We start from the raw sequence: 19,849 nt of genomic DNA, 5'->3' as shown, positions 1-19,849 counted from the left end.
AATGGGAGATCAGAGCCCTATAACACAGAGTATGGCCAAAGAAGACTATCACTGATCTAAAGAGGATGTAAGTGGAAAGACAGTCTTTCATAGCAGAGATGGATGAGGACTCAAGGCCAAATAGAAAGTCAGGAAGCTCTGGTATTCCCTTGAGCCCTCTAGAGGTGTTTCCACTTCTCTTCCAACTTACCAGGTACTAGTTTTGCTGAAAGGACCACAACCTAGTCATTTTATATACCTCCTTTTAAAAAATGCCCAATTCTGTTTTCTGGCCCAGAATAATTCATGACTACAAAGGCAAAACAGCATGAGCTTATTGCTCTGCCTTGGAAGAAAACGGGTTTCTATCAACTTGGATTTTGGAGGACACTTGATGAAGCAAGGAGGCCTTTTCAGGAGACACTATCTTACCTATTATGATTTTTTTTTAAGCGTAAGTTCAAATCTTTAGGCATATGCAGACTTGAAGTAGGGACAAGGTCTACCTTTCTGCTTCCAGACTGCTTTGGTATGGAAGGACAAGGGAGAGGAGGAAAAGGAGCAGTGTGCCACCCTATATTCCTGTAATGGGAGATCCTTTAGGTGTTTGTCATTGCTCAGGGGATATCAAAGCTCTATGACAGGTTCAGGAGTGGTTATCAGGAAGAAGAGTGGAGATGAGCCCACTACAGTTCATGAAAGAAAGAAGAGCGTGGATCCATGGGAATGTATTATGGTGACCCAAATGCAAAATCAATATGTAAAAAAGGCTTAGCTTTCTTGAAAGCTGCCAATATCCTAGCAGGAGATATTTTTCCCCACCAACACGTTTGACTTTTGTTGGAAACCAAGAAATGTTTATCAGCCCGAATATAGACTGTTGACGTCATTTTAGTCTGCTGAGTAGACTAGCGATTGATTATAAGTAGTTTTTTTAACAATCCAATTGGACATATATTATATTCACAATACTTTTATAGAACTAATTCTACAAAATGTGACAACAGAGTAACCACAGTCTGACACGTCACTGCAGGACAATGCCTACGAGGTGGAAGCATGACTACATTGGCTCTGCAGGGAGTCGACAGAGGTGGAAGGTCATTTTGCCTAAGTCAGTAATTGGAGTACTTAGTGGACATATGTTTTCATGGTGATCTCATTGGTCTGCTCTGATCTGATTTGTACTACCATAGCTAAGTACCACATGGTTATGGCCTAAAGAGTTAACGGAGTAGTTATCATGGGACTTTGGGGGATATTTGGGTTAGTTTGATTAAGTATCCACAGTTCATGTTTTTAAGAAAATAAAAATCACTATCACATCCAGGCTTCTCCAGAGACCCTGGTGATCATACTAAAAATTGATCACTTTGACATTGAAAGACTTGCTAATCATTGGAACAGAGCAGTTGTTGGGGTGACTGCACACACAACATGCAAGCAAAAGCAGAGCTGAGAAGTGGTGGCGGTGTCTGATGGCTAGAAAAATCTTCTGACCACAGTTTGAAGTGGCTCATATGTTTTGTTTCATTGCTGGTAATTTTCAAAGGCCTTTTACTAACAGTCTCTGTTAAGTGCATTTGTTGCTTTCCTTTTTGTTATTACTATTGTTTTAAATTGCTTTAGCAAGTTTGTGTGTTTTGTCCCAGCAATTACTAAATCAAGGAAAGTGAGTAAATTAATATCTGTGCCAAAGTTGCTTCCTTGATCATGGACATTTTCTGGATTTTAAACAAAAATTTAGTGAGATAAAAGAGTTCATCTCAGATCCCATTGTTAAGGAAAAGTATTCATTGGTGTTTATAAACTTTCAGACCATAAGCTCTGAGATTAGGGGTCAGGGGAGAAATTTCACCAGATCCTCCCAAAGTTGAAATTAATTGCTTGGGTGGTTTGGAAGTATGAAATGAGAAGCTTAACAGCATGTAGGCATCCCCACAGTTAGAACAACAAACATGTCTTGCATGCCCTGGCCCTCGACTCCCACCTCCCAGGAATGCCCGCAACCCTTCTGGTACTGCTAGTTGGATGCCTAAACCTGATCAGGCCACCATAAAAAAGCTGCAAGAAAGTCTTCCCTTTCAATATGTGAAAAAGGGATGAGAAATGCAGAAAGAAAACTAAAACTACAAAAATTTGACTTTCAACTGTGAAAATAAGTAAGTTTCCATTTATTAAGAGCTGGTGTCAATGCAGATCAAAACACACACCCTTCCAAGACAGGAGCAGGTGTTTACCTGCTCTCTTTTGTCTTCTTTTGTGGATTTACTAAAATACATGTATACATTGTCAACCATTTTAAAATTGCTTTTATAATGCATTTCCCATAATTACAATTAGTTGTGGTGGTGACCATCATTCTCCCCAAAGAAAAAGAGAGAAAGAAGAGAAATACACATTAAGGAGTCTGGCCACTTCTTCATTTTGATTTTGCATTGTTTAGATATAGGGAAGATATTTGAAAATGAAAAAAAAAAAAGAAAAAATATATTTTCTTTTCTAATAAACAAAATAATTTAAAATGCTAGAGGCTATACATGACTATTTTAGTATGTTCATTTATAAATGAAATCATTTTCTTTTCCAAAATACATGGAAGCAATATTCAAGGCAGACAAAGAGAAAGATCTGTCTACATTATTTTCTTGCAATTCTTGCTTATCCTAATGTCTCCACCAGTGATTCAGCATGTAAGAGGAAGAAAAGTCACATCACCATTTATGAAGTTTGTCAGGCTTTAAAAAAATAGTTCTGGTCTCCTGGGAGTCAACATTCATCTTCAACTTCTCTGATTGGAGGAATCAAGCTGCTTGTGGATTTATATTGGTTGATCTGGTTAGCCATGTGAGTACTCATGGGCTTGATTTGAATGTTTCTGGGATAGGCATTATCCGGTTCATCTGTAAACCATTTCTTTTCTGCTAAAGGGCAAAATGGGTAGAGAACAAGAAGGAGAAATGAGAAGTTTAATTAGTCCTAGGGTAAAGATTTTGGAAAGTTCATTGAAAAATGCAAAAAGGTAATCGATAGAAGCTGACAGTGAGTAATTGCTAAGAGAAACAGTGAGGTGTAGGGAGGACCCCCAGACCTGAAACATACCTCTGCTTCCTGCAGCAAGTGATGAACAAAATGTGCCATTTGGACTTGCAAGCACCATGGGCAGACCTCAGAGAATATGGAAGGATTAGAAGGTGAAGGCTGGCAATGTTCTCTGGAGTTACTTTAGTGGCCTGAATAGCTTTGGTGGAGAGGAAATCCTGCATCTAACAGATATTGGGCACAGACATGGTGCTTAAGGAAAGATTTATGCAGCCATTGGTTGGAGTGAAGGGACATCATCCCTGCTGCAGAGAAAGTGGTCTAGAATCTCCTGCAGGATCACCTCTTCCCAGCCTTTGTTCAGGCTTGCTTAGAACAAACAGGCTTTGAAGGCACTCACCAACTCTACCATTTCTGATTCTTTTGCAGCCAGCTTTGGGAGTCTTAAAGGAAACACAGACTTTGCTGGCCAGTGAATGAAAGTTAGAAAAATGGCCAATGTGTTTAGGAGGCTATTGAAATGGCTTTACTTTCAACAACGAGAACTCTGTGTTGTTATAAAGCTATTAAAGGAGTTCCAAGGAGCAATATCTTAACCCACTATACTAACCCAAGCTGTCAACACAGGAGCTTGATGAAGTCTTGGCATTTCTTTTCCACCCTAAATATAGAAAGGGATGAGAGAGATGCTGAGTCAGGGCCTTCCAAGGCTGGAGTGAGAGTGAAAATGGTCTCCCATCTCTTAGCCGAGCAGAACTATTTTCCAAGACTCAATCTTCATCCTGCCTCTTTCTGGGATGGGAATTTTCTGGGAAATTGGCCATGTGTGTAGATAAGAAGGGACCAGGCAAATAGGACATTCTAACTCGGGAATAATCCACTGTATTTTAGTGGTTTAGGGAAAGAAAAGAACCAGGGGAAAAGCTTTAAAATATACTCATTTCTATAAAGATAATGGCCTCTCTAGTTTCCTCTTCCCTCTAGTAGCAGAGTTGTCCTAAGTACACCTCAGCGGTTCTGGACTGACATGTTAATGAAAACTCTTCACCTGGCTTGGTGCTTGTGTGTGCGTATGTAACGGTTTATAAATGAAGCATTGGTGACCGTCTCCATCACCATTCGGCTTATTTCTCCTTGCTCCATATTTCCCATGCCCCAAGCCCTTGGGGTCACTGTGGACCATTGCTGGGGCAGGGGTGTGCTTGGGTAAAAGGTTCACTACCCTTTGTTCAGCAGCTCAGTTTACCCCTCAGGACACTTGCTACCTCTTGGATCGTTCTCCCCACACCCCTCCTGCTCTGGCTCTCTCACCTATTATAATTAAGTTCACTTTGATCTGAACAGATTGGACGATAGGAATTCATAATGCTACATCCTCACAGTGAAGCTAACTGATTAAGTGCTTTAAATTATTCCCCCTGACAGAATGATAAAGTTACAATCTGTTCTGAGATGATCTACAGCTTGCCAGACTCCTACAGCTTCTTTCTACATTCATTTATCTTTTTGTCAAGCAGAGTTTTTTTTCCTAAGCTTCAATTCCATAGATCTTTTAAAGTCATCAGCACATCTGAATTATTAATGAGGCTTTAGAGGCAAGACTCCTGATGGGCTGGTTAAAAAAGGTTGTATAGAAATCCAGGACTGTGTACACATCAAAATAATTTCAGCTCCATTTAAAAAACCATTTAGTTCAAGTGTGACATAGATGAACCATTATGCATTTGTGGAAACCAATTTTTTGTGATCTACGATTAAACTAACCTTTCAGAGAAGAGTAAAGTGTGATGGTTATCATGTTTTAAAAGCATTGCCAGGCCTGTGAAACAATTTCCAACTATGACTTTTTTGAGCCATTTATGTGTAAAGATGATGTTTGGTGTTGAGTCTGATTTCTGTGTTCTATTTGCCTGAGCTGCCTTTGGCTTTGACCACACTGTTATATGGAATGATTTTGTGAAGGGATTTAGTGGTATGTTGGACATGCCAGGTTGCCAGAGAGAACTCTGCTGATGGAAACGTGGGGGTCTTTTCAGTGAAAGACCTAAGACAGGTGCAATTTACTGAAATTTTTACAACTGCTGCAGAGAATAATTGTTCAGAATTTAGTCTTTACAGTTCAATTCAAAGTTGGCATTTTGACCTTTCACCGCAGAGAGAATATCAATTTCCTTCTGCTGTCTATAATAAAGACAGCATTATTTTTCATTTAAGCTTCTGCCTTTCCCTCTAAATTTCTAGCTGAAAAAGACAAAATCTAAGCACAGTAGCCCTTGTATTTTGGCCACGCAGCTTCAGCACAAAAGAGAGGTTGTACAAAATCACCTCGCAGTCAGGGGGTGAGGTTCATTATGCCTAAGAAACAGGTATTTCATTTGGGCGCACCTCCTAAGATAGAAGCATGTTATTGGAGACTTGGAGAGGGATGATGTGCAGGGATTGAAGTATATGAATGCTCTGGTCATTTTATTAAAATGTCTAGCGGCAATGGCATTTCATGAAGAGATGCTCCCAAAGAGCTGCAGAGGAGCACGTTTTAATGGTTGCCAGCCACTGAACTTCAAAAGAGAGTGCTACAACTATGACATTGACACTTGGCTTATTGAATCTTGCCTTCCAAGAAGAAACTGTTCCAATGGATGGCTACAAGACCGGCCACAAGGAACAAAACTCAGAGAAAGAATTCAACTAAGTTCTGGAGTGATCAAGAATAAATCCAAATTCCTGAGTTTATCTCCATTCTCTTCCTTGTCCCAAATGCCAGAAAGATCTCTGAGCACTTTGTTGTCATCCTAAGATGAGAAAGGTGATTGATCTGCCTGTGAGGCCCTCTACACTGCTAGAAGAACATAGCCTCATTTGTTCCTGAGCTTCTTGATGAGAAGATGCGTGACGCCCTCCCCCGAGCACCTGAGTCACTTGCCAAGAGATTCTGTCACGAGGTAGTTAGTGGAGTTAAGGAACGGGCATCTCGCAGTCAGTGGCAAGTGGGCTAGTATAACAAAATGAAACTGGAAAATAGCTGGTGGTGAAATAGCTGCCACTGCCATTACAAGAAGTCACCTCTGCAGACCAGTTATGCCACAAGCTGTCCACCGTGGACGCAGCATAAGCCATGAGGAGGAGGTGGCAAAGAAAATAGCACCAAGCAGTGGGTTTCAGTCAAGTGGATTTGGCCGCTCACGTACAGCTGCCTGGCACTGAGCAAGTTACTGTGTAATTTATCTTAGTATTATTTCTCTTCTTTAGAACAGGGCTGTGGATATGACTTCGTAATATTGTTATGATCAATGAAGCTAGTGACCATGGAGCACTTACCAGAGGCCCAGCTGCACGGTAAGCAAACGTAAGTTGTTACAGTTATTGACATTATTAATGTTGGGACATTATATTACAGTGACTGACTTCCTGGACCTTATTGTCGCTCAGATTCTACATGGGTCAAATGATTCTGACAGCATCCACATGCAGGATGAGCATGAGGACTGAAGGTGCTAATACATCTAAATGCAGAGAAGAGTGTGTCCATGGTGATTGCTAAGGTATCAGCTTCTGCTAGAGTAAAACAGTTCATTTTGGTAAAATTCCTGTTGATACTGAAGTAGGCTGTCAGGGTGGGTGTACCTTTTGGACATGATTGCAAATTGAAGCCCTTCAACAGAGAAACTGGCAGTAGAGAACTGGGGTGTAGGAACTGGGATGCTGGCCTGAAAAGTGGATTGTGGAGAAGAATGACACAGTAGGACTTGGAGGGTGAAGGAGAGGAAGGAGTAACCTGGTGTTATGTGGGGAGTTCATGGCTGCGACCTTCCTGTGGTGCATCTCTGTCTCTGACACATTGGCTTTCACTGGATAGGTGTCCTACCTCACCTGAAAGCCATCTGTGCCTCTATTGCTAGTCCCTCACTGAGATCACAGGGCTCACAATGAGGGTCAGGCCTTCCTCGAGCCACGTGGCTGCAGGTCAGAGGGAATCCCTGAGGAGAGAGCTATCACGAGGTGAGGCTAAGCTACTGGGGCGCCAAAGCAGAGAAAGAAAAAGGCTGCACTGTGAACAGCTTCTGTGCTGGCTCTGTGGGTTGTCAGAGAGCTGGAATTTAGCCTTTTCCCATAACAACTCCCCAGAGAAGACTGCAGAAAAGGGGACAGAATGACACAGCAAAGGCATTTGGAATAATTGGCCCTCTTCTCACTGTTCCACAAGCTGAGGTTTAGAGAGCAGAGGCATGAAAAGACAAGATTCCATCTGGATAGAGATAACAACTGAGAACAGTCAGGGCTAACAAGGAGCTCCAGCCTTTGAGGGCAATGCTGTGCAGACGCACAGCTCACATTTCTTCCAGGCAGACTGACTCTTTTCCTCTGCCCACCCAAACCCTGCTGTCCCCAACCCCACGCAGACCACCTCCTCTCCTCTCCCTGGGCAGAATAGGGCTATTACATGAAGATGAAAATCATTTATACCACAATCAGAACACTTTCTTTCTGTATCACTTCTCTACAGTTGTCCACCATGGCTGTCTCTTGTAACTGAAAGTCTAAGGCTGCCACTCACTAAGCAGAGCAAACTGCCCCCTCCACAGCCTCCTCTGTGGCCCTTGGTGCAGCCAGAATCCCGAGGGCAGACTCTTCTCTCTTCCTCTCATGTGCCAGAGGACGATCCCTCTCACCTCCAATGGTTGCAATGAATGTAATCTCCGCGAGGGAGACAGTCAACCGGCTCAGTGACAGGAGCCCACAGCTACTTCTTTATCATATTGTGACAAAGGAGGGATGGGCTGAAAGAAGCTGATGGAGGAATTGATTTTTACCCTGTCTTGACTTCCACAATCCCTGAAGTTTCTGCACTCTGTTTCTTCCTCAAGGAGCCTGTTGCTATAGGAACCTGGCAGGTTGATCTAATTGTCTCTATTGGGATGCAGACACCTTTCGGCTTTTCCCATGCTGAAGAAGAGCCAGTCAAAAGGTTTTTCTGGTCATTTTGCATCTTGACAATGCTGCCAACAGGCAGTCAGTCTCTCTACTCAGAGCTATAGCGTACAGGGCTGCTCCTCATCTTGAGATTCACACCAGAAGAAAGAGACGAACACCAGCAGAGCAGCATTGTGAAGCAACTCCAGGCACCCATTGTCATTTTTAAAGACAAGCCAGGAAATAAGGATAAGTTATGAAAGAGTTAAAGGTACAAAAATATTTATGAGCAAAATATTTTCCAATATTTATTGAGCAGCACCTATCATGAAGTTCTAGGTTACAACCTTTAATATTTAGAATGGAATTTGCAACTTTTCCCAATTGTGGTGGAAATTTACATGTACAGAGAGCCTTTTTGTAGTAGTTTGGGAAGGATCCTGGCAGCAGTCACGGAGAATGTTAATGATTCCATGATCATCAGCATGTTGACTCCGACAAGGTCTCCCTGAGTCTCCTGGTCTCCCGACTTACTGTTCACTGCTTTCAAAACCTAAGCAAACCTGACTGAATGGCTTCTGGAACTGGGCAGATCACTGAGTTCCTAACTTACTCTTTTTCAACGCGTATATTTTCTCTTCAAATAACGTCTTCATTTTCTATTACCTATTTGTATCTATGTTCATGAGGAGAGAGTAGGGAAGAGACAAAATATGAGAAACTTGTATGTCTCCTTCCTAAGTGGGTAGGTTTTCTCTAACCTCAAACAGGAAGAGAAAAGTTGGGGTCAAGTTGAAAACAATGGAGTGTCTTCGTTCTACTAAGGAAAAAATAACACAGAACTTTTGGCTAAAAAAAGAGGTGATTATGATATCTTTACCATTATCAAATATTATTACCCATCGGTGGTCAATTCTCAATTATCAGTCAGTGGGGACTGTGTCCCACAAGTCCAGAGTTAACCCCCGAATTCCACCTCACGTCATTGTCTGTTCCCATCCCAGTCCCATCACAGTATCATCTCATCAGAGCACTAACACACTGTATATAGAATGCATTTTGGCTTTACTTCTATCTGCCCAATCTCTGGTTGGGATTGAACAAATGTCTGAAGGCAGGTGATAGGAGTGACGTGAGTACTACCATGACTGAGTCATCAGCCCCCAGATAACTGGGCATGGGCTCTTGAGTTGATTCATACAGCTGAACAGTTTTAACTTTGCATCATAGTGATCAAACATAAAGGAGAGCTTTATGCTTTTGCCATTAATGACCCTCCTGGTTTAAATAAAAGGAGGGTGAAAATTAACAGAGAAGCAGGTTTGCCAAATGAAATAGCTGCAAATGTTTTCCAGAAAAGTTTATCAGCTGGCATCATCACTTGATTTGGTAGGTCTCGTCAAAATAAACACAGAGATGTGGACAGACCGAGGGGGGCTGGGCTGGGTGGTGGTGATGGGGGTGGGGGAAGCTGGGTTTCTTGATGGGAAAATGCTTTTGGACTTGGAGCGAGGTACCAAGGTGGGCAGGGAGGCCACGTGCAGATCTGAAGGCAAGCCAGATGGAGAGAATTCCCCACAAATTACCCAGCCCCAAACCCAAGAACACCAAAACAAACTCTAAGGAATCTAGCCATAGCAGCAGCACAGCCTCATTGCGCTGAGCAATTGAGAAAGTGAAGAAAGAAAGAGAAGAGGAAAGGGAAAAGGAGGAGGGGGAATGGGAGGGGTGGGAAAGCAAAACAAAATAAATAAAATCACAAACAGAACAATATAAATAAAAATAAACAAACCAATAGCAGAATAAAATTTGTAACTCCTTTTTTTTAATTTCACAAAAGTTTTCACAAGGACAACGTTATAGAAGAAAACCCCCAGCAGTGGCTAGGTCATGCAGAACCATTAATTGTCATACCTTGGCCCATTCTATTCATCCTTGTTGCACTTTAGAGAGAGAAGTAAGCTATGTGAGTTTTACAATGCTTTTAAACTGTCATATTTCCTGTTGAGCACTTTAACTGGCACATTCTTATAGTTATAAATGTTCTGAGGGCATAACTTTATAATCTCCTTTGCAAAGAATGCATGAAGAGCTCTTCATGATCCACAACTAGGGGACATGTATATATAGTTATATAGAGAGTTATATATAAAGAGAGAGAGAATTGTATGTAATATATAAATCAAAATATATAGGAACAAAAATAATTTGAAAAAGTCTTTAACTCATAAGGCTTTTTAATATACATGTATACAATTATTCCCCCACCCCATCCTGGTTGGAATACTGCACTGCCCCTGTCTTTGGTTCGGGGGAGAGGGAGATTCTTACTAAGCCTCACTATTTTGTCAGTAAAAGTGCTTGTCAATCACACAGCAAGCAAATCTCCAAAACTATCATGCTGGAGGGGACAAGGGATCCAAAATCTAAACCCAAAACATTCACCATAAAAACACCTTTTTAGAGATGGTATCATTATGACTTTTTTTCCTCCTCCTTTCCAGCCCTATTCTATTCAGTGGAATTATTTCAAAAGTAAACACCTCAAATAGGTTGAAACCAGCCCAGGACTAGTGGCTAGTCCATTCATACAAGGATCTGGTTATGGTAGACTTGGCCAACTTTTAAGAACTACTGCATCCCCTAAAGGGTGATTTGCATGTGTGAAACATCTGACAACTATATGTTGAAAAAAAGGGCATTTTTCTCCCATGTTTACTAACTTTAACAAAAGAAAGAAAACAAGAGAAACAAATAATTATACCAAAATGTGTTTGGCTCACTGTTGGACTCTTCTTACCCCCATCTTGTAAGGAAAAGGAGCAGCTCTCTATTACTGTCACTCACCAGCCTAATGGAATTGGCTATGATAAAGAAATGGAGGAGGAAGAATTCTTTCCCACCAGCTTTCTGCTTTGGGACAGAACATAATGCAGCTGTGCCAACAATTTAAGGTGGCCGCTGGCTTTTGTCTTTGTTGAGTCAACTGTGGCTTGATCCTCCTACATCCTGATTTATTTAGCATGTTGGCTCCTACAAAAACATTTCTGGTGTAGGGTTTATCTCCCTCTCACTCTGCCTTCACCCCAGCTCTTCCTCCTACCTGGGATTGGGGGCCTGCTAATCAAACAAAGGGGAGTAAAAAAGTCCCCTGAGAATGCATGGAAAAATACTTGCTCTTTCCTGAGCATTATTTATTCTGTACATAAGGTAAGTAGTTCACCTTTTGAAAGATGTAAAAGTCCCAGGAAGGCAGTTTTTACTGACTTACATCTGATATTTATGATACATATGGCTTTTCATCCCAAATGTCAAAAGTGAAAAAGAAAAGCGCTGTGCATATGGCAGCATAAGGAGACAGAATAACAATTTAATATGCAATCAAATTTCTTTTCACTTCAATGAAATGACTGGAATTTGATACATCCACCAGTAGAATACTATTCCTTCCTCTGTATTAAGGTTAGAAATGTTTACAAGAATTCCCAAGCAAGCTCTGGGACAAAAGGCCTTCATGGGTAACTAAAAAAATCTCTGATGCTTTCTTACTACAAGCAGGTGCTTAATAATCATCTACACAAACCGTGAAAGCTTTTCAAATGTTTTGCGATACTTCCACCCAGAGAATGGTAACGATCAATGGATTTTCATTGCTTTTTGGTTGCTTGTTTCAAATAAATGTGTGCTAAGTTACTGTGTGTGCGTTTTTTCAAAAAGAGAAAGAGAAGAAAGAGAGAAAGAAAAACAAACAAAAACATCAAAACCCAAAAGCACCCTGATAATCCTGATAAATCAGAATAAACTCTTCTTGTACTTTAAATAAACTTGCTTTGCCTAACTGACGTTGATCACAAGTGTTCCTTTCTAATCTGTGAACTCATTCCTGCAGTGAGCTATTTATGTCGGGAGCATGCCTTTGGGTTATTTTTCCCCTAGAATCATAAATAACTTTTGGTCCGTCTGCTTATTTGCTGTTGTGCTCAAGGGTTTTATGGTGGTGAAATAAAAATGACAACCACATGCACACTATCATACATATGCAAATACGTGTAAAAAAGGGTGGGGAAGGACTACAGGGGAAAACAGGGAAAGTTACTTTGTTGGAAAAACCAACTGGGGAAATGAGTGGCAGATACAGTTTCACACACGGTGGCGGTGGAGACACATATCAAAGCCGCTCTTCCTGCACGTACTTCTGTTTGTCCCGGGACTCCCTGGACTTGGGCCGGTTCTGCCGGTTTGCTGTGGATGGGATGGAGTGAACGGAGGAGCTCTTCTTGCTGGAGGACTGTGACGAGTGGGAAGAGTGGGACAGGCTGGCCCGGGACTGGCCGGCGTTATGGTCAAACTGCATTAAGCAGAAGATCAGGTCCGTCGGCACGAGCTCAAACTCATAGGGGGGGTTGGTGATGACATACCTAGACAGGGAAAGCAAAGATGTCACAGCCTGAAGGCGACAAGGTGTGGAATTCAGCCCTCCGTGAACCAGAAAGGAGCTGCCTGGTTGCTAAACCCATCAGAGGTATCCCATCCCTTCAAATTGTCTTCCAAGTGAACAAACTCCTCCACTGTTTAACTACCCAAAAGAAGCCAGCCATGAGCCCAGAGGGGCCAAATTGGAGCCAGGAATGGAAAAACCAAATTGTGCTCCCTATGGATCCCGTGTACTCTTTCATACATCAAGTGCACTTTCAATCCTGAGTCACCCAAATGCAGGTGATTTCAGGAATGCACAGCAACTTTCACTGTAGAATTTTTTTTTCCTTACTAGTGAAATCAGACTGATAGGATTATTTTAAAAAGCATCCCAGGTGATTCTAATATGCATAGCTGAGAAACACATACTTCTATAGCAATGTTTCCTGTGATATTATGCAAACTTCTTGATTTGGGCAATTCTAGGATGTATTCAATTTTTGCCTGCTATGAATTTATTATAGTGCATATTAGGAAAATAAAAAGTAGTACATCTAAACTGCTTCTGTCTAAAGTGATAATATATAATTTTCTTAAAAGTAAATATACAAAAGTGAAATGTTAAGTCAATTAAAAATATATTAAGTAGGGCCAGGGATTTAGCTCAGTGGTGCTGCTGCCTGCCTCACAAGCACAAGGTCCTGAGTTTGATCCTCAGTGCCCCCCCAAAAAACATATATATAGTAAAAATACAAGATTCCAAGATACAGTAAAGGAACCATTTTACTTAAACACTAACAATGTAAAGTATCTCTATATTAGGCACTAACAGAGGCGATCCCAACAGCTGGGGTTTGAAGGAGATGCTACTAATCCAACTTTTGCAATCATGTGATGGAACTATTTTCACAAAACTCAAATTCTTCCCACAGTATCTTCACATGCATGATTAGTAATTAAAGAAAACATTTCTCATAACTTCCAAACTCAGTGTCAGATTTAATGCAGACAGAGTAATTTGCATGTTAAGAGCATGTAATAGTCCTTTGCTTTTATAGCAGGGGACAGGAGAGGAGGTGTTTATCCCTGCATTGGGGTGGAGCCACAGAGTGGCAAGGAACACTTACCTCTTTGTGCACGGGCTGGGGGTGCTGAGGTGGGCATCTCTTAGCCGGTAAATTCCAAAACAAAGCATATTATATGTTTTTAGAGCTTTGCAGAATAGGTCACCATAACAACCACCATCCTGGGAGACAACAAAAGAATGGAGAGAAACATCATTTTTATTTGCCTGGAAGTAGAGGTCCAAGGGGAAAAGAGCCTTTTCTTAAAAGCTTGTTTTGTTGTCTTCTGAGTTGGAGGGTCTGTGCCAGGTGTCTGCAGCTGAAGAAGTCAATACGGTTAACACTCGATAGGGGGTGATTTTAGGGATCAGAGAACACTTGCAGCATATTTCAGTTCAGTTTTGGGTTGGGTCCTATATTAGACTAAGTTTTTAGGAGAGAGATTTTTGTAACTAGTGGCTCATTACTTATCACTCACTGATACACTTGAATATGATAAAGGCTTCAAACCGTGGTAAGATCTGGCCCCATTTGAGTGGTAAGATGATGCTCATATGGAAAGTCCATTGATAGAAAGGACAAATATATTCCCTTTATTTCCAGGGAGGTCATTCTGTAGTTCTTCTACTGTAATCATGCCTACCTGGTGCCACCTGGCTATCTGATGCCTGTGTTTCCAAGACAGTGCTTTGGCATTCAGTTTCTCAGTCAGGCCCCAAGACCCCAGGAAGGTGGCAGTGAACTGATTAGAACTGTGAATCTCAGTTATTCCACCTGCAGACCCCCAGTTCCTGAGGAAACACATCCTCTTCCCCCTTGCCATCTCTGAGGTCTGCAAATTGTGCTTTTCACACAGTCCTTACCTGAAAGAGTCTTTCACCATAAGACCTGGTGGGGTCCTTTCTCCTTGCAGTGAATTTCATTATCACTCAGGCCATTTTGATAACACAGTCTGATCACAGTTGCCACATTTGAGCTGGGCAAAACATAATCACTGTTCTGCAGGGCTGGTTTCTTTTCTTCAGCTAAGCCTACATCTGAGACTGGCAAGTTTTACACCCTCATCTCAAATGAGGAGAAAGCATAATCTCCTTAGGGATATCTTGGAAACAGGAGCAACACCAGAGGAAACACTCATTGTTCTATTTGCCTTTCTGGTTGACACTATTGTTTGTGGAACTGTCTTAGGCAGGCACCTAAGACTCATGGCTCCACCACGTGAATACACATCCCTGGAGGTGGGTGGGGCATAAGACTCAAGGCTGCCTATGTCTAGCAAAGAGCCTGATGCAGGCTCATGCAGAGAACCCAAGGGGAGAGACTGGTCACCTCTGTCACAGGGTAGGCCTGGGGGAGGTGGCTGTGTGCAGCATAAGGAATTATAGGGTCTAAATTTTAAATTAGAGCCATTAAAGGGTCTACCTGAGATGCTGTTCGACCAGGGTTTCTGGACGCATGTGAATGCCTTGGTGCTTTGACAACCATCAAAACTTGGGTCATTCTCAGACTTAAGCACTCAGACCTTAATGTCTGGGGCTGGACCTCCCCATGTGACATTCGTGTAGCTTCAAAACTGAGCAGCCCTTAGCTATGCCAGGCACCTGTGAAAACATTTCACAATCTGAACTGCATGTTGGCATCACCTGCCGTCCTCCATTTTAGAGAAGAAGACCCATGATGAAAATACCTAGAGGCCACAAGACCCATGGGCTCTGAGGCCAAGATGGCTTGGTGCAAATCCCCAAGATGGCTGGTCCTCAGTCTCTCTGGGCCTCAGCCACCTTAGCATGTGTGGTAATGGAACCTGCATCACAGAGTCACAATGATGATTAAAATGAATTCCCTTGCATAAAGTACAATGCCTGATACACAGTAAACCATAAATATCACCGCTCTAGTTACTTATAATAGAAAAGAGAAGGATGGATGCCTAGCTTATCACCATCTCACATCAAGTTCACTGGACTGAACTTTCCCTGAGCACTAGGCTCAGGCATTCGCTGGGCTCTGGACTCACCCCCAAGTCTGCAAAGGGCCCGTCCAGCAGAGCTAACTGGGCCACACGGCAGCGGTCCCTGTTGGCCAGGGTCTGGGGGGTGCTGTAGCCCCCTCGAAGTGCATTCTCCTCAGCAATCAGAGCTTCGAGCTCCGGGGTGGCTCCTCCAGTCACCAAGGTCCGTATCAGGGTGAGGATATTGTCATTAAAGTATGTCTGTGGAGAGAGAGGAAGAACATCCTTAAGCAAACACCATAAAGTAATGACAGCCGACATCCAAATTACAACTTTTCTTGGTATCTCCTGTTTAAAGTTCTGGCCTGTCTCTTCAAATAATTTTATGTGGGAAGTGAAAAGACAGCAGCCTCCAATTATTCCATTCTTTTCTCTCCTGCTTGACTCTGCCATGACTTTAAAAAACCAATTCAGAGGATTTTTATTAAAGGGCTAACATCGGAATAAATGGTGTTTACCATAATTGGTGTTGCTTGGGATGCAAATACTGCCTCACCTCTCCAAGTCTACATGTCTACTGTGGGAATTTGGACACATAATGACATACAGCCCACTCAGGCTGGTCCCCAAGCAGGTCTGCCTCTGAGGGCCTGTCATCCATGTTGCCAAATGGCAAAACTTCTTTCTGTGTAGGAATGATATGCCAAGAGAATCATTACTGTCACACACTCAGCAATTTATATGCTTTGATGACAGTCTAACACAGAAGTCTCCATCAATAAATAAGCCAAATAAATTTATGATGTGGTGCCTGTCCCGGTGAATGTATTTTGGGTTTTGTTTTTTTAAAAAAAAAAATACCCTCAGTAGTCTGAGGCAAATATTGCTTTTTAAAGAAATTTTCCTCTAAGTGTACATTTGTCTCACATTTGAAACATAACAGGTCTGTCGGGGAGAAAACAATGGGGGTTTTAAAAAATTAATAGGATGTCAAGTAAAAGAGCTTAAAAAGATTATTTGTCACTCAGTCTAATTTGAGAAAAATCTCAGTTAAAGGTGTTGCATTCCATTTTCCTGTGCAAGAAGAAATCAAACAGGCTAAGTCAAATCAAACCAAATCTTGCCTGTGGCTTTTGAGACTCGAAGTCTTTTGGGAGCAGGTTAGGAAAGACAAGCATTTTTACTTCAGCAGCTTCTTAGAGTGTTTACTCTGTAAAGCATAGTAGGGAACAAATCAGGTAAGGAAGACTTCTTGTCCCTGCTTCGCCATCACTAGACCCACGTCTTGGGGAAGACTGCCTAATCCTTCTGGGCTTAGATGTTCTCATCCATAATATAAACATGGTCATTAAAATCAACTTTATATGCAAAGAATTCCAGGAGGATTTCTGAGTTAAGATGATAGTTGCCGGTGGGCTAGATTCATTTCCTTCATTGAAACACTCACCAAAACACCCAAAGTAATAGGAAAGTCCAGTTGCAAAGGAAGTTAGGAATGTTATTCATAGCCTGTCAGGCCCTAAGGAAAAGTTATACTCAGAATACAGCTGTGCCCTGGGGCAGGAAAGCAGAGCAAGTACACATCAAGTAAGAAATGCAGTCAGAGAGGTTAAGGGATCTGGAGTTGCACTGTGGGATTAATGCTACCTTCATCTCTCAGAGTTGTGTGACCTTGGAAAGTTGTTGAACATCTTTGTGCCTCAGTCTCATAATCTGTGAAATGGAACAGAATGGCTCTATGCTTGGTGCACAAGGAGAACTGACACATATTTCTGGTCTGATGTCAGAGTCATGGGACCACTGCTAGTAAAAGGAAGTCAATCTCATTCCCAACCTTCCCTTGGCTGTTCAGTCTTTTCTATTATGGTTTTTGGTGCAGGGCCTTGAGGGCCAATCAAGACCATTTCATTTCACCCTTGAACCTGTACATCTCACTCAGTCTACCTATACTCTTGGGCTCTGTCTAGACTCAGGAATCATGCAGCAGAAGTCACTGAGGACTGCATCCTGGGATAAGACCACAGGAGGAGGGTCCACCAGAGTGGCACACCAGTAGAGGTTGGTTAAGGGCACCTACAGAGACATTTCCCAAACTTTCCTGGGGTAAATCATCTTCCCTACAATCAGATAACCCATCACTGGAAGGAGGAGACACTTCTAAGCCCTGTGTACCACATTAAATAAAGAAAAATTGGATGCAGAGCTTTGACAAAGACCTTTGTGAAACAATTACCATTCTAGATCAAAACTGGTGGAAAGGGGGTTCAAACAGACATGAGGTAGATGGCAGAACGCTCATGACTTTGTATATTGAAGAGCTGACCTCTTTGTACTCTGAAGGAGGGAGGGAGGGAAGGAGGGAGAGAGAGAGAGAGAGAGAATGAGAACAAGAATATTTTCCAAAAGGAACCATTGTATTTAGTATCTAAAAGAAAAACATTCTTTTGGTTGGCTAAAAAGGTTACTGTAAGAAGTAAAAATTTAGGGAGAATTTACTTTGAAATCAAAATAAAAATTTTTTAAACATAGAGAATGTATAAAAAGAAGTAAAAGATAAAAATGATAAGAAAGCTGACTTCATACATCCTATCCAATTCTTTTCTAATGTAAAATATTAAAATTAAATGAATATAAGGCATAGTTAAATTAATTCAATATCCTTTCATGATAAACGCACTCAACAAACCAGAAATAGAACTTTCCTAGCTCAGAAAGGGCATGCATGAGAAATGCACAGTTAATACATCGTATTTAGGGGTGAAAGAATGGATGCTTTTCCTTTAAAGTCAAGAACAAGACAAAGAATTTGGGAGGGAGGGGAGAGGAAGGAAAAGTAAAAAAGACTAAGATGTGATATGTGCATGTACCAAGGCTTCATGATGAATGTATTCATTATGTACTGCAAACATACACTAATAAAAGAAGTTTTCTAAGGACTAAAAAATCTGCTCTCATGCTTTATATTCAACATTGTGCTGGAGGTTTTAGCCAATGCTACAAAGAAATAAAGGGCATTCATATTGGAAAAGAAGAAATAAAATTGTTTCTATTCACAGATGACCTGATATTGAGTACAGAGAATCCTAAGGTATCCACTAAAAGTATTATAGGTAAAACAGAGTTCATCAAGATTGCAGAACATAAACCAATATACAAAAACCACATTCACAACAAACAATATAAGAATAGAATTAAGAAAACAATTCCAATTACAACAGCATGAACAATAATAAAATAATTAGAATAAATTTATCCAACAAAGTGAAATACTAGTGTACTAAAAACTATAAAATATTACTGATATATGTTAAAGAAGATCTACATAAGTAGAAAGGCATCCCATGTTCATGGACTGGAAGAGTCAATATTATTAAAATGGGAATAATCCTTGAACAATGCACAGAATCAAGGTAATTATTACCAAAGTCCCAGAGATCAGTTTTTACAGAAATAGAAATGCTGACTCTAAAATACTACACTATGGAATTTCAGGAAGTACAAAACAGCTAAAGCAATCTTATAAGAAAGAAAAACAATACAAAATAGTTGGAGGAAACCAGGTGCAATGACACATATCTGAAACCCCAGCACTTTGGGAAACTGAGGCAGAAAGGTCGCAAGTTTGGGTCCTGCCTGGGCAAAAATGAAAATGAAAAATAAAAAAGGACTGGGAATGTAGCTTAGTGTGAAGGTCTGGGTTCAATCCTTGGTACTGAAAAAAAAATTGGAGGATTCACAGTTTGTGATATCAAAATACATTACAAAAGTTACAGTAATCAAGACAGCAGGGTACTGTCATTAGGACAAACATAAGAAAAGTGAAATAGAATTGAAAGTCCAGAAATAAACTCATACCGCTATGGAAAACTGATTCTCAATAAGAATGCCAAAAACACTTCAATGGAAAAAAGAACACAGTCTCTTAATCAAATGGTATTGTAACAATTGAGTATTCACTTGCAGAAGAATAAAGTTAGATCTATATCTCCAACCACACACAAAACCTAATTCAAAATAATTGAAAGACCTAAATATAACATCTAACTCTATAAAATTCTTAGGCAAAAATTAGGAGCAAATCTTTATGACCATTAACAACAGTTTTTTAGATAAGACACCAAAGCATATGCTACAAAGACTCATAAACTGAACTACATAAAAATTTCAAATATATATGCCTTGAAAGACCATATGTATGAACTGAGAAGACAATCTCCAGAATGAGAGCAATTTATTGTGCTTCATATTTTTATAAAGGTCTAATATCCAGTATTAAAATTCTTCTTATAACTCAACAACAAAAAGACAATCTGATTTTAGAAATGGGAAAAGACTTGAATAAACTTTTCTCCAAAACAAATATATATAAAAGGACAATAGATATGAAAAATCATCAGGGAAATGCAAATCAAAACCCAAATAAGACAACATCTTACAGTCACTAGTTTGGCTGTTAAAAGAATAGACACATAATAGGAAGAACTGG

The 19,849-nt window shown here is 40.9% G+C and overlaps 2 protein-coding genes across 32 annotated transcripts in view; one reads left to right on the top strand and one right to left on the bottom strand.

Moving 5' to 3' along the window:
• Lrmda (leucine rich melanocyte differentiation associated) overlaps positions 1–6,288 on the top strand; it is a 1,370,443-nt gene extending 1,364,155 nt beyond the window's left edge. Inside the window, exon 12 of the transcript XR_015440503.1 lies at positions 6,271–6,288. The gene's annotated coding sequence lies outside the window, so the exon portion shown is untranslated. The remainder of the gene's footprint in view (positions 1–6,270) is intronic.
• Positions 1,562–19,849, bottom strand: part of Kcnma1 (potassium calcium-activated channel subfamily M alpha 1) — a 732,631-nt gene continuing 714,343 nt past the window's right edge. For 10 of the 31 annotated variants that reach the window (XM_004846336.3, XM_004846338.3, XM_021259656.2 and 7 more), the window contains 5 exons: positions 15,430–15,624; positions 13,476–13,594; positions 12,126–12,350; positions 9,847–9,875; positions 1,562–2,903 (listed from right to left, as the gene is read on the bottom strand). In XM_004846336.3, coding sequence (XP_004846393.1) covers positions 2,749–2,903; positions 9,847–9,875; positions 12,126–12,350; positions 13,476–13,594; positions 15,430–15,624 — 723 coding nt within the window. In that variant the 3' untranslated portion in view covers positions 1,562–2,748. Of the gene's footprint in view, positions 2,904–9,735; positions 12,351–13,475; positions 13,595–15,429; positions 15,625–19,849 lie in introns of those variants that run through there. The other 21 variants (XM_004846341.3, XM_004846347.3, XM_004846363.3 and 18 more) reach the window with 4 other exon arrangements.

This window comes from Heterocephalus glaber, unplaced genomic scaffold (assembly GCF_053883595.1).
Source record: "Heterocephalus glaber isolate CG9 unplaced genomic scaffold, H.glaber_assembly_v1.0 deba00001497, whole genome shotgun sequence".
NCBI classification, from domain to species: Eukaryota; Metazoa; Chordata; class Mammalia; order Rodentia; family Bathyergidae; genus Heterocephalus; species Heterocephalus glaber.
Note: the sequence above shows the minus strand (reverse complement) of the source record. Positions and strands in the feature narration are given on the sequence as shown.